Genomic DNA, 15206 nt, shown 5'->3' with positions numbered 1-15206 from the left:
ACCAAACAGATGACTTTCAGCTGTTCTATAAACCAGCAAGTATGCAGATTGTTCCTAAAGCCTATAACTTAACAGCAGCCACAGTCAGCTTACAAAGATACCAGTTCCACTTGTGCAAGGTTCCTTCAGCTTGATTCTCTAACTACTCTATTCAGCCTTTAAAGTGCAAGATTCTTTCTTACTTGAATTTTAATTCTGGTATTGACAGATGCATAAGACATTCTCTTTTTTATGCCCTGTGCATTGGAAGAGTCAGTATGGCCAAAACACCCAGAAGAAAAAATAGAGGAATTCACAGCTAAGTACCACATGAACTAGGACAGGACATATTTCAGTTAGCATAATGTAATATTCTACAGTAGGGGCAAAACAGCATTACTACAGAAAAACAGCATTATGTATATATTTTTAATATTATTATCTCCAACAGTATAAGTACTCTAGAAACTAACTGGTAAATTTAGTAGGATAAAATTAATTCAAAGTGTTGCAAGCACCTTCAACTGTTACAAAATAATTTTACAGTCCAGTAATTCTATAAGATTATCACTGTTTTTCTCTGTGCTTCTTAGGACGTTGGAATTCATGTATGTCAGTTATGGGTTCACTTATTTGCACATCCATATTCCACTTTACATATGTCTGCTTTACTCTACATTCTTTACTCTCCATCTGTAAAAGCCCAAAAAAGTCACTTGGGACTACGAAAGTACAGGTAAGAGTATTTGACCTCACAGTTCATGAGCTCCTCAAAGGAAACTCCTCTTTTATGCAGCTGGAAAGAATTGTGAAAAAAACAATGTTGGTTATGGGAAGGGTAACAGATGCAACCTGCAACACTCAGAAATTTCAAACACTGGAAAAACAAATCCTTTCTCTTTATGGAAACACAGCATTTCTTTCTGGAAGAAGAACAGACATCCTCTTCTGAAGAAGCCAAGATGTCCAAAGGGTTTCTGTGGCTTGCTAGCCACTGAGATGTGAATTGCCAACAGAAACATTTTGCACTTACACCAATAACAAACAAAATGTTGCTGGAAGCAACAGCTACTGCCAGCATTTGAAAAAAAAGAAATTCTGGCAACTAACCATGTATCAAAATAGATTCTGAAGTAAGAAAATGCCTACTTTTCACCACCTACTCAAACATCTTATTTTAGACTGCACCAAAACTGAAGGGTAGATGACATTTCCATTAATTCTGACAATTTCATGGGAAAATCTGTGAAGACCTCCCTCCCCCAGATCATTCATATGGAGAACATACTCCAGCTTAGCTTAACTGGCTGCCATATGTTGCTCCTTTTCCACTGATAAATAGCTCCCAGTACATATGTACAGATTAGTATCCTTCAGTGTATCATGGCCTGGAAAATGACCACGGGAACTTCAGTAAGCAAGATGCATTTATTATTAGAAAGGGTTAAACAGATTGTTGTCATTGCTACTAACAGAACCAAGAATATTGTCTAAAAGCAAACTACAGCATCATTAGTGCTTACAGTGAGGCTCAGGATGGATCCTTTTATAAAATCAGAGAATGTCACCAGCAGATGGAGCACAGTAGGGGAGCAATGTGCCTTTGGTCCATCAGAATATCATCTAGGGAGGAAAAAAATTTCTTACCTGCTAGCTGTTTAAATATATTGAGGGTGTTACTTGAAAGGGAGGAAACATGCTCAAAAAATAAATTTATAAAATTAAAAGATGTTAGAATTGTTCAGTGATTGTAGGATAGCACAATCTTAAATGATTATTTGAGTACTGTGTTTGCTAACACAGTATGTTTTACATGCACTGAGCTATTTCCATTGATTGCAGATCTCAGAGCATCAGAGTGGGATTTTTTTCTGCTGCTTCCACAAAATCTGCTTCATTCTGCTGACATGCTTCATAACTTTTCTTCATTATCTGCCTCCATCCTCTCTGGAGCCTGAGGGTATCTTCCTTCATAATCACTCTCTTTAAGCTTCTGCCTGGATTTGCTTTCTTCAAAGATGGGCTCTCTGAGCCTTCCTTTTCCTGAATTTTTAATTTATTCTCTCAGCAATCAGTTTCAATAATGTCATGCTGGAAATAAAGCTACTCTTCAGATTTAGAAAACACAGCACTATCTGGCTTTCATGCTTTCATTTTGGATGTGGGAGTATATCCAGGTCAACATTGAGTTTTGCATGAATTTGTAAGGGAGGGTATTTTCTTGTATTTTCCTTCTGAATATAGGACTGATTTTTTCTGCATACTTTTCTACATATCTTTGAAGTGCTTTCTAGCTGAGACATGAGTGGAAGGCCTAGTGTTTTAAGGAACTTTCTCTGTTTACCTGACAGATTTAGGGGTTTTACAGTTCAAATAGCAGAAATCTGGTTTTAAGGTGATGAACACTGAAATACAGATATCAACAATCCTGTTGACGCAGGATTTACATAGCTAGTTCAGGGAAGATTTAATTCAGTGGCAGGTGTTCATCCAGATGATCCCCTGCTTTTCCATTCATTTCCCATTGCAATTCCCATGAACCCATGTAATTCCCATTGCATCTCTCAAAGCTTTAGTACCTCCTACCTCAACAGCATAGAAAAGTCAGTCAGGAATACCAAAGAAATTAGTGCTCAGAATTTCAGTTTTACATTCTTTTAATTAAACTTCTGTTAATATCTTCCTTTATTTTTTGTTTAATATAGGGGAAGAAAACCAGCTAATTAAATCCACTCTATTTTGAAATACATTGTCCACACTCCTATAAACAAAACAAAACAAAAAATCCTACTGTAGGCCACAAAACATTTACTGTGATATTGCTGGAATCCCAGAAACTTGCAGTCCAAGAACTTCTGACAAGAGATGAAAATGCAGAACTGCAAATATTCATCTTATTCTCATTCTCCAGCTACCAAAGTGACATTGATTGGAGAAGGAAGATTCCCTTTCATTACTGTTTCTTTATCTGTAGCTGACATGGGGCTAGCTAAAACCCCGTGGCGGATGGAGGCTTCGAGAAAAGGAAATGCCAAGTCATAGGAACTAAACCAGAAATCTCCACTCAGGTCCTCCAGGCCCTGTTTATCTTTCTGTGACCCTACAGGCTATTTTCCCTAACCCTCACAATTGGTCAGTTCCCAAGCCCCCCTAACCCTATAAAAGGGGCTGCCTTGGCCCATTCTGTCAGAACAGCTGTCGTCGGAACCCTTCATGGACCCCTTCAATAAAACCACCATGGAACCAGCCGAGGCTGCCTTCTCATCTCTCTCTGTCTGCTCTTCTGAAAGCCACTATTAGCCAGAGCACCTTAGCAAGCTAAGAGCTGAAACTATAAAAGAGCTGAACATCACTAAGAGCTGATAATCACTGAGCTTGCTAAGGTAGCCACGGCTGTACAGCAGTTTGGGTTCGGGCACGCAGCCCTGGGAGGCTGAGCTGTCCGGCCCAAGACTGCTCACCTGGGGCACCCTGATCCTGCAGGGATCCAGCGATCTGGCTAGAAGCAGCCCCCGTGGCTTTTTTACATTTATCTGTCATTATAATAAGAGAAAGATTAAGGTGAATTTTTTCTGTGCTTAAGATTTTCTCTGCTGACCCCTTCACAGATGGGAGATTGGGAATTGGAGCACTTGCAGTCTTACCTGTGGGGTTGGTTTGCAGACACGAGATGTCTTCTGTTCTCATCTACTATCAAGAGAGACCAACGAGACTGTGATTTTGGCAGATGAGTTGTGCTCCAAACCCAAGCCATCCCTCGTGCAAGCCTGTAATCGCTTTGACTGCCCACCCTCCTGGTATCCTACAGAATGGCAAGAGGTAAGAATTTATGTGTAACCTCATTTTATTACTGCCTAAAGTCCTCATTGCACACATTTCAGTGGTCAGAGGGCTGGAGCACGTCTCCTATGAAGGCAGGCTGGTCAGCTGCTGTAAAGAGGGCTCCAGGGAGAGCACAGAGCAGACTTACAGTTTATCAAGTGTGCCCACACGAAAGCTGAAGAGGGACTTTTGACAAGGGCATGTAGCAATGGGGCAAAGAGTAATGGATTTAAACTGAAAGAGGGTAAATTTAGCTTAGATATAAGGAAAAAAATGTTTTTAGTGTGAGGTAAGTGAGGCACTGAAGCAGGTTGCTCGGGGGAGATGGTGGATGCCCCATTCCTGAAAGTGTTCAAGGCCAGGCTGAATGTAGCTTTGAACAACCTGGTCTAATGAAAGCTGTCTCTGCCTAGTGGGGGGCAGAGGGGGGATGGGGTGGGGTGGAACTAGAAGAGCTTTTAGGTTCTTTCCAACACAAACCATGCTATGATTCTATGGTTCTACTTTAGCCCATCAACAGGAATCATTAATCATTCTGACAAGCCATTAAAAACTGCAAAGTGTGCATTTTTTGCTCTTAAAAAATGCATCTATGTTTCCAGAAGTAAATAATGACTGTAGCTATTTCTAATGCTAAAGTTATTGGAAAATCTTAACAGCTGGCTATAGATTTCAAACAAAAATATCTGAAATATATTGGTCAGCTGCAGGGACTAGACTTGGGTGAGCCATGTCTAGGTTTCTAGGAATATTAAACTAGAAGGATTAAGGATAAAAGAGCCTTTAAAGCATTTTGAGTACTTCATATGCTCTCAAATAACAATTTAGTTTAGTACAAGATAGATTCCTCATGCTTCAGATTAAGAATGTGTGTTGAACACTTCCCTTTGGGAGATGCATGGTTTATTACACTAATTATAACAATTCCTTGTCTACACAATGGATCTGTCCAAGGCTTTCCATTTTTAGAAAGCACCCTGAAATGAGTTAATTTGCTGAAATCTTGTTGCAAATACTTGTGTAATTCAAAAGACTTAAAGATGCTTCTTTAAATGGCTGTAATACTACAGTTTTAGTAATACCACTGCAGGAAGAAAGGATCTTGCACTGTTGCCAGGAATAAAGGAAAAATTTGCTGTGTGGTGCAAGTGTAAGCAAAACACCTGTTTAAATCTTCATTTTTGGTGTGTGCAAGTCTTCATTCTATCCCATGTGAAAACTATTAGCATTTTGCATATTTCTTACATATGCCTATTGAGTGTCTGTATATAAAATCTGGTCTTCACTTAACAGCCAGGGAGATATTAATGTACTTACCTGATGAACTTGGTTAGTGCATGAAGCTGGGAGAGCTTTGGGATTGGGCAACCAACCCAGTAAAAACCATTTATTCCAGTCTGATGATCTGTGAAAGCTAGGTAATGAGCCTATCTATGGCTTTAGTCCTCTGTTTAAAACAATTCAGTGATATTTCATGCTTTGTCCATTTATATTCACACACATGTACACACTTTGCTGTACTTCCAAAAGTTTCTGAACTATAGGTGTAATAAATGTTATATTTGCAAATAGCAAATAGTATTCTACTAGTTCATAAGATAATAACAGAGGTCAAGCATTTTTAGGATATGCTAGAAGGAGCACGTATGTGTGTCAAAGTCCTGTAACTGGCCACAGTCCTTAGAGATAACAATTTTCTGTAAGTATATGTGAACAATCAGAAGAGATACATGTAATAGTATGTGAAAAAATTTATTTTCTGCTAACAGTGATGATTAGCTATAGGCCACACTAGAACAATACCAAATTGTTTCTGCTAGAGCTATCTCCAAACAGACTGTAACATCTTCCTCAACAGTTCAAACATGCTGTCTAAAGTAATTTTTCCAGCTGTTCAAGAGCTCTCAAGCGCTGTCTCTTTGAAAGGTTTAGCAGATCTTAGTGATGAGGAAGCTAGACTAAGTGTAAAAGCTTTAACAACTATGTTAATAAGAAATTAAACCAAACTGATCACAGGTTCACACTTGTGGTAGCTGGTATCTTCTTTGAGTGAGAGAGAACCTGGGCTGTGATTCATTGCTATAGTTCAAAAAAGGTCATGTGGTAGCTCTTCTGCCTTACTTCCACAGACTTTTCAGGCTGGGCTCTGAATATTTACTGTACTTACCTTTCACTGGAGGAAAATGGCACAAAAAATATGCTTCTCTACCTGCTGTCTTCTGCTTCTGTTCAGATGAGTACTGTGCCAGAAAAAAACCTCTAATCCATCAAAATCAATTTCCATTCTCCCGTTTCTTAAGGATGTCTGTGTTCCTTCTTTGCAACACCATCATCTTTACAGATATTTCCACCCTGCAGGAAAGCCAGACCTTGCAGCTCAGATTCACGCAGGTTTACCATCTGAAAACCTTGTGGCTTGTGCATTACACTTAGGGATTTTTACAGCTGTTGGCTTCTGAGATACGGAAATAAAACATTTGGAAAAGATGTGAGTGACTGAGACAACTTCTGGAGGTGACCCCCAGTCATGAAGCAAAACTGCTGTAGATTGCTCCAGCAGAAGAAAACCTGCAGAAGGATTTCTTTCCTTGCTTTAAGGGACTCGCAACACCTCCTGACTCCCCAGGCTCCTCAGAGAATTCCCCCCACACAGGGAGATGAAGGGCCCTTCAGGAAGGTGCCTTCCTCATCCTAGGGAAGGTACTTTAAAGCTCCACCAACATGAAAGCATAAAATCTGTTCTCCACACAGCCTGATTTCTTTGGCCTCATCAGTGGAGTTTGTGGTGCTTTTCAGAACACTCACTCACAGTGGTTTAATGTAAACACACACAAAAAAGAAAAAAAACTCCAGAAGATTTAAACTCCAATTACCAGTGCTTTCTTTTCTAAGCCTTGCTTGTTTGTAAGGAATGATTGTCTGAATTAAATGCCATTCAAAGCCTCAGTATTTCTGGTAGATAAATGCACAATAATTATCAGTCTTGTAACATTAAAAACAATTTTTAAAACATCTTTTTGCATATTACAGACTATTTTTAAATATTTCTGTGTCTTAACTAAATGCATTAAAATCTTTATCATTTTCAGTGATGCTCTTCTGGAGCAGAGTTTAAGCTTTTATTTTACAAGGTCCTATAAATATCTGTTCTGCATACCTGAAATGGGAGACAGCCATTAGTAAATCTTCATCCACCTTCGTTTTATTACTGAATAAGTGCTATAGTCTCATTCCTAACATTCTTTATTTGCTTGAGTGCTGTCTTTGCTTCAAAGATAATTAGAACAATGACTTCAAAACTAAGTCAGCATGGGAACATTGGTAGTATTTTCTTATATTTTTCTTTCTATTTCTAATCCATATTATAAAATGTCTCTTCTAAATCTTCAAGTGTCAGGCCTTAAAAGAAACTGAGAGACCTTACGAGAAAAAAGTTTACTCCTTTTGCAGGTGTTTCATCTTACTGTGGAATCTTAGCAGAGAATTAATTTTTGACACTAAGGAAAAACCTATATTGTGATATGCCTTGAATAGAGAGAAGTGTAAAATTAAACCACATGAGAGACCATGGAAAGGGACCTGGTGGTCCTGGTGAGTGGCAAGTTGAACATGGGTCAGCAGTGCCCTGGCAGCCAGGAGGGCCAGCCCTGTCCTGGGGGGCATCAGGCACAGCATTGCCAGCTGGGCAAGGGAGGGGATTGTCCTGCTCTGCCCTGAGCTGGGGCAGCCTCACCTCGAGTGCTGGGGCTGGTTTGGGTGCCACAATATGAGAAAGACATTAAACTGTTGGAGAGAGTCCAAAAGAGAGTAATGAGGATGCTGAAGGGCCTTGAGGGGAAGGAGGGGCAGGCACTGTGTGAGGAGCAGCTGAGGTCACTTGGTCAGTTCAGCTGGGAGGAGACTGAGGGGAACCCTCATTGCAGCCTACAATTGTCTTGTGAGGGGGGAAGGAGGGACAGGCACTGATCTCTTCTCTGTGGTGACCAGTGACAGGACCCAGGGGAATGGCCTGAAGCTGTGTAAGGGGAGGTTTAGGTTGGATATCAGGAAAAGGTTCTCCCCACAGAGGATGGTGGGGCACTGGAACAGCTCCCCAGGGCAGTGGTCACAGCACCAGCCTGACAAAGTTCAAGAAGTGTTTGGACAGTGCTCTCAGGCACACACTGTGACTCTTGGGGCTGTCCTGTGCAGGGACAACACTATGTAAGTGAATAAAGTCCAAGAAGCAAGAAAAGATATGTTTTGTCTTATCTCTGGTCGAGTGGGAAGGGCAAAGAGACTTCCTGAGATTTACTGATTGACAGTAGAAACATACTTTGTGATATTCCTAGTGAGCAACCCATTTGGTATCTTGTATATGATAGAAGTCCTTAGGCAGTATTGGAATAATACTTTCAATCATATTTTACTTCCTCCTCAGGAAAGAATTTTCCTCAAATGAGAGGCTGATAGACATTTCTTCTGTTGAAAACTAATGTTTTTCTTGCTTAATTTTCTGGAAACCTTTGAGCTTTGTACCATTCAAAATAAGTAAGACAAAAGCCAATTTTACACATAAAAAGAAACCAAATATAAAAATGTCTTTCTACACTTCCTTTCTGTCTTTCAAGAAAATGTTTATCCTAAATATTCAGGCTAGCATTAAAGTTCATGCAGCTCTTTATCTCAGAGAGAAGGGCCTTTCATGACTGCAAGATTTTTTAAAACATTCCCTTTTTAACTGCTTAAGTATACTCTTTAACTGCTAAAGTATACTTTTTAATACTTCTCCATATTGTCTGTTTCTCTTGAAAAATTGCCATGTCACAAGCTATAAGCAACTCCTGGTCATGTCAATGTAATGCAAGCTCCCCCTTTCCTTTGCCAGAAGAAAGGAGAAAAAGAGTTGAGCTGGCTGAACTGAGCAGAACGGGGAGCCTGTTAGCAACCTCAGGAAAAGGATCCTCAGGAAAAAGGGCTGAGCAACTTAAATAGGGCTGAGCAACTTAAATTTACAAAAAATATTCAGGAAAACTACTACATTTGGTTACTCAAAATTTCCTGCCCTGCTTAAGTAGAAAAATGGATGCAGAGAGGGATATTTACATTAAAGACAGAGGGGAGGTGTGTTCTCTGGATATTAATAATCTCGATTTACTTATCTACTGCTGGACAAGACTTTTCCACTCTTTCTGACATGGTTAGTGTCAGAGCTCAGACACAGATGTTACTATTTAGATTCTCCATATCGCATGAAATTGTCTCATTTTCCAGGTAGAGAGGACAAATTTCCCACCTCCCTACTGCAATGCTGACTGTTTTCATGTCTTTTGAAAGAATACCTTAGAACACTTCAGAAATACTGAAACAGCTTCTTTAAATATTAGCAAACTAAGCTGCTTCCCTTTTCAAAAATAATTTTGATATTTTTAAAAGCAGTCTACTTCGAGGTCTCTGAAATTTTTTTTTTTTTGGCCAAGATCAAGTGTTGATTTCTGTCCTAATTCACAAGTAATTTTTGCAGCAAGCGGGGTGGTGAGGGTATGATGTGAGGCAGCTGTCTCTCTTTTCTCACAGTGTTCACAGACCTGTGGTGGTGGTGTCCAGAAGCGAGATACACTTTGTAAGCAGCGCCTGGCAGATGGAAGCTTGTTAGAGCTGCCAGAAACCTTCTGCCCCATGCCAAGGACCATTACACAACAAGCCTGCAAAAATGAGGATTGTCCCAATGAGTGGCTTCTCTCTGACTGGACACAGGTATACTATTTGTTTGCATGAGTATTGTACAGATTTGGAGATGAAGTTCCTAAGCCAGTTGGGATAGAGGACCCAAAGAAGGTCAGACTCCACAAAGCATATTGTGCCCAGTTTTGTCCTGTAATCTGCCCTCATCATCCTGGTTGGGGGTGTTATCATTAGCTCCATGTTCCTCTGTGGTGTCTGCCTCCACAGATGTGCTTTAGCCATCTGACCAAACCTTTAAGACCCTTCTGGTGTAAACACAAGTCACGCTCCAAACAATAAATCCCTGCCTCTATCCCTGCCCATGCTTATTATTTATCCAAGGCATCGATGAGGAGTAATTTTTATTACCTTAGGCTACATGCTCTTTGTTGCCAAAATCTAGCTGTTCTGATCTTAATAGTCTTTTCCTCTTGGGGCCACTCCAACCCTTTCCTATGATGAAGAGAATAGCAAAGAAGAGGAAGGGAGGGAACAGGAGAGGAAGGGAAGGGGAAGGGAGGAGAGATATTATAAAAATATAATTTTACTTCATAAGGTCAAAGTAAAGGCAAAGATTCATGGCAGTTAGCATGAAAATTATTCTACATCTTGCAGTCTCTGCCACCACTCTTCCAGTCCTCTTTCATGGAAGGTAGTGGAAATCGTCTTGTGGAAGTTGTAAAAGAAATGCCAGTCACCCTACAGAGCTGTCCCACCTGCACCCTTTTTATGGGGATCTGTCTGGGCATTTTACTCAAATTATTGGATGTTTTCATAAAGTATTCTGCCGGAAGACACACAGCCATTCTGGCAGTGAAGATGGTAATTATAGTGCTTTACCCATTTTCTAGTTCTTTCCACAGTGCAGAAACTCTGTATTTCTTTTTCCACAATGCTACATGCATAAATATGAAACTGAATAGTCATGATGAAGTCCATCAAACCATGTCCACCTGTGCAACAAGCACTGCAGTCTGGTATTAGAGGGTTTATACCATTCTGTGTAGGCCATGTGTAGTAACTATAAGGCTGAGGTAATTAATTGGTGACTAAAATATTCATCCCTTTATTATTCCTAAAGGGATTTGCAACAGCAAAGCTTAAAGATTAGGCTTAGGCTGGATTTTATCTGGCCCAGAATGCAACTGTGGTCTGCAACTACATGAGGTCTGCTCTTGGACATGAGCTGGAGTTTTTCCAGACAGCAGACACAGACACATAGACAAAGCTCAAGGACTGGCTTTGAACTGTAGCACAGTACCATTAGAACAAGAGACACCATCTGACAGAAAAGATGTGGTAACAGGAGCAGGGAAAGAAACTAAGCCTTACAGGACAGAAAATAACAAGTATTTCATCTCCTTACTGTGCCTGCATTGTTTGTAGCTGCATGGTCAGATGCTGCTCTGCTTTATTCCACTGCAACCTTTAGAAAACTGTAACTGCTCTATCCTGTGGTGTGTGTGTGCAATGTGGATATGGGAGCTGAGGAAGGAAGTGTGTGACATGGAGCACCTTTTTCATTTCTCCTAATGTTTCTCATCCTATTCCTAGTGTTCAGTGAGCTGTGGAGAAGGAACACAGAGTCGAAATGCTATTTGCAGAAAGATGCTGAAAACCGGGGGCTTTGTTATCATCAATTCCTCACTCTGCCTCCCTTTGCCATTCTCATCCTTGATCAGGCCCTGTTCACGAGGCCCCTGTGCACGTAAGTGGAAAAGGTGTTTGGCAGTGTCTGGGGAAAAGGGATTGGAAGTGCTTCACTAAGAAATCCATGCTATTTCCTGCTTCACAGCCTGCTTTCACGCTAGTATTACTCAGTCTTGTGGAGTGGGTTTTTCTGTCTGTAAATAAGTCAAGCCAGTGGAGGAGTGCTACAGATTTCACTAATGGAGCTGGAGATGAGCCAGTGTGCTGGAAGGGAACTACTAGTTTCTGGAAGAACTGACTCAAAATTCTGACCAAAATCTAGATCTGAACTTCACAGCTGGAATGTAGAGGCACAGAGACACAGCACAGCAGCTGGAGGGCTGGAGCAGATAAACTCACTGCTAGAACAGCTGCAAGGAAAATGGTTGGTAAGGGATTTTGCCAACAATCATTTAGAAACCCATTATTTCATTATGTCACTCCAAATCCTCTATGACCTGAGATTTCTAATGAACCATGTTAGATGTATTTTATGTTGGTAGTTCATGCATTTGTTTTTGCCCATCACAAGTTCCCCTGTATACTCTTCCCTAGTTTGCAGTAAGCCAGCTGGATATGTGAAAGTCAGCCTAGTTCAGCTTGCCTCTGAAACTGCTGAATATAAGGGTATGTAGGGAGAAAAGAAGATCTGGCGTTTAGAACTAAAGCCTGGACCAAATTTTGCATGGTATTTACTAGTAATATGCCTATGCAGCTTAATTTAGTGCTTCATAATAAAGATCTCTGACACGGAGATCAGGAAATCAGAAGGACACGCTGAACTAGTGAACTATTTTAATAGTATTAAATAGTATTTACCACATTTTTAAGCCTAGCCCAGAGAGTTTTTTCCTGTCCAACACATTGAGGTAGGCAAGACTTTCATTCTTCCTTACTGTTGTGAGCTGCAAGATCACGTTGCCTTTGAAGGTTTGGATAACAAACACTTGTCTATTCAGTGCATTTCTTAAATAGCAGTCTTTGTTTAAGTACTTTAACAAGAACTATGTTTCTACTGAAGTTTTCTCTCTCCCCTAAAGCTTTTATCCCTGGCTACTTAGTTTCTGCATACACTCTAGGCTACTTTCACATTCCTGAAGTTTGTCTTGTTATTCCTCTTATTTTGATTGTTTAAGTTTAATGTCCAGCAACTGGTGTTCAGTTTCTCCCATTACTGTCTTATGGGTCAAATGCTGCCCACAACAATGTAAACTACTTGTTTTGTTTAATGGTATCACATACTAATTATATATAATGATATTTCAGGACACAACAGACCGGCTCATAAGCAAAGCCCCCATATTATGGCTGTAAAGCAAGTTTACATCCAGACGAGGAAGCAGAAGAAACTGCACTTCATTGTGGGTGGATATGCCTACCTGCTGCCCAAAACTTCTGTTATTCTCCGATGCCCTACCAGGAGGTTCCGGAAATCAATGATCACTTGGGAGAAGGATGATAAGAGGCTTGTCAGTTCAGCTCACATCACCATCGCACCCTATGGGTACATGAAAATCCATCATCTGAAGCCTTCAGACACTGGGACATACACCTGCACAGCAGGGCCAGCCCGGGAGCATTTCGTAATTAAACTGATTGGAAGCAACAAGAAGATCATTGCTGGGCAGCCAGCTGGTATTAGGGAGGAAGAAGTCATGAGAAAGGCCAGCTTGAATGATGCCTTGCGAACAGAGGATAAACATCTCAATGGGATTTTCTTCAATGGAAGCAAGGCTGAAAAGCGAGGGCACCTTGCTAACCCCAGCAGATGGTATGACAATATTGTCTCAAGGCTGCTACAGCTCAGGGGCTGGCCAGCAGAAAATTTGGAGTCCTGGGAAGCCCAGGAGTCTGTGGAGAGAAACGCATCCTCAGAAGAGGACCAGAGCCAAGAGCATAGCCTGCCATTTACTATGGTCACAGAGCAGAAACGCTTGGATGATATCATAAGAAATTTGTCTCAACAGCCTGAGGAGCTTAAAGATATCTTTACTGAGCATCTTGTTGTACACCTGGCTCATGAGGTTTTCAAGAGCTACTTGGACCACCAGGAATCTGTCCTCAAAGCATCAAGGCGCAAAGTTGATTCAGCCTCACTGGAGTACCCTTTCCACAGACGCGTTTCTGGATTTACCAGCTCCCTGAGGACATCATCTGCTGAAACATTTATTCCCACCTCTGTAGACCTGGCAAATGGTTTGCACAGGCCTCATCAAAAGCCTGCCATCCTCCGAAAGATTTCAGCAGCACAACAACTTTCTGCTTCAGAGGTTGTCACCCACCTGGGACAGACAGTGGTCCTAGCAAGTGGCACACTGAGTGTGCTGCTTCATTGTGAAGCAGTGGGAAACCCAAAGCCCACCATCAGCTGGGCTAAGAATGGAGAGGAAGTGAAATACAATGATAGGTAAAGCATGTTTAACTTTTAAGAAAATAATTTATATTTTCACTTATCACTTTACATGTTTTACTGCCTGTCAGTCCTGTGGACGAAATGATGTTTTGCTGTAGTCTGATTTCATAACAGAAAAAAGGGGACGTGCATGTGAATTGGGAAATGGGTTAAACAGAGCACTGTAAATCTTCAGCAAGGTCTGGATGCCGGGTCAGACTGGTGTGCCAGACAGGAACCTTACTTCTGTTTGAGTAAGTAAAAAGGAAGGGATTGTAAAGTACTGAAGGACATAAGTGCCTAATACAGCCAGCAGAGCACTCTGCATCCAGAGACTGGGAGTCTTAGTTTATTTTCCCATCTGAAGGTGGAGATTTTTGCTATGAAGATTGATATAGAGATATGAAAACTGGTCATTGGTTGTTGCTATTATCCTCTGTTGGAGCTGAAATTGCATTTCTCCTATTGCTACAAGAGGGCTTGACAGACATGGTTGTGGTAAGAGAAGCTGGAGGAGAAGAGGCTTTTGCCTTCCATGTATATATACATGCATTAAACTGCCCCAGGATAAGCCTGAAAGGGCATTACAATCACCATTTACTGTGCATGTTCTGATGGAGGCTGTAAATTGCGGAACCACAGCTCATGGCTGTTTGCAGCTTTGCTGTTTGTCTCAACAGATGGATCATTTAGCATTTGTCTTCTCATGTGAATTGGTGAATCCTCACCTGTTTAAATTCCAGAATGCTTGTCCCAGGTGTAACCTGAGAATCTGACGTAACAAAATGCTTTTATCAGAATATGCTGTTTTTCCTTCAGGTGGCCTTTACTTTCTGATCCCTCCACATTATTTGTTTGCGTGGAAGAGCACACAGAAAGGGGTTATTTTCAGTACAAATTATATGTTTAAATGTGTTGATAACATACGCTCTTCTCATGTGTATGCTTGGGATTTCGTATTTTGGTTCTGTTCTGTGAGAAATCATTATATAACAGGAATATACTGTAGCAGGAAGTAATAATGAGCAACAAAGTACAACAAAGTTGTCCAGGGATCTGCTAGCAACTCCTGCACAAGATACTGACATCAGCTAAGACATATACATTTAGTCATAAGGTCATGGGAAAAGATGGAGTCAAAACAAAAATTTCCAGTGTGGTGCCCTTGGATCATCCAGTAAAGTTTTGATTTAGGTAAAATTGCCCTTCTATACAGTTATGAAATTAGTTTCTTAGTCCCTTTTTATTTTGACTATTGAATCAATGAAGAAGTAATTGCTTTCTATAATGATCTGAGTCTTCTGGTTCTTGCCTCTCTGTCTGAAGGCTAATAAGTATATTAAATTTGACACAAAATAAAAAGGTAACTTTTGAAGGGGTAGAGGTCATTGAGAACAAGAATGGATGTCTGGTGGAAATCACATATAGTCATAATCATGACTTAGACATACAGAATCCCTTCATTTGGATATATTCCTGTTAAAATATCTGTTGGCCACCCCCAAAACAAGTTTCACATATAAGTTTTCATCTAGTGGTTATATCCCATTAGAATTGGGCCATTGAGGTTTTTTCTCTACTTATGACTGTATCTTCTGTGGCATCCATGAAACAGAAAGGA

General features: G+C 40.6%; 1 protein-coding gene across 1 annotated transcript in view; it reads left to right on the top strand.

Annotated features, from left to right (window-relative positions):
• ADAMTSL1 (ADAMTS like 1) overlaps nt 1-15206 on the top strand; it is a 178290-nt gene that overhangs the window by 122370 nt on the left and 40714 nt on the right. Inside the window, exons 16-19 of the mRNA XM_059874000.1 lie at nt 3588-3798; nt 9358-9537; nt 11059-11212; nt 12460-13600. Coding sequence (XP_059729983.1) covers nt 3588-3798; nt 9358-9537; nt 11059-11212; nt 12460-13600 — 1686 coding nt within the window. The remainder of the gene's footprint in view (nt 1-3587; nt 3799-9357; nt 9538-11058; nt 11213-12459; nt 13601-15206) is intronic.

This window comes from Haemorhous mexicanus, chromosome Z (genome assembly GCF_027477595.1).
Source record: "Haemorhous mexicanus isolate bHaeMex1 chromosome Z, bHaeMex1.pri, whole genome shotgun sequence".
Lineage (NCBI taxonomy): Eukaryota > Metazoa > Chordata > Aves > Passeriformes > Fringillidae > Haemorhous > Haemorhous mexicanus.
This window is presented reverse-complemented; position numbering and strand designations above follow the sequence as displayed.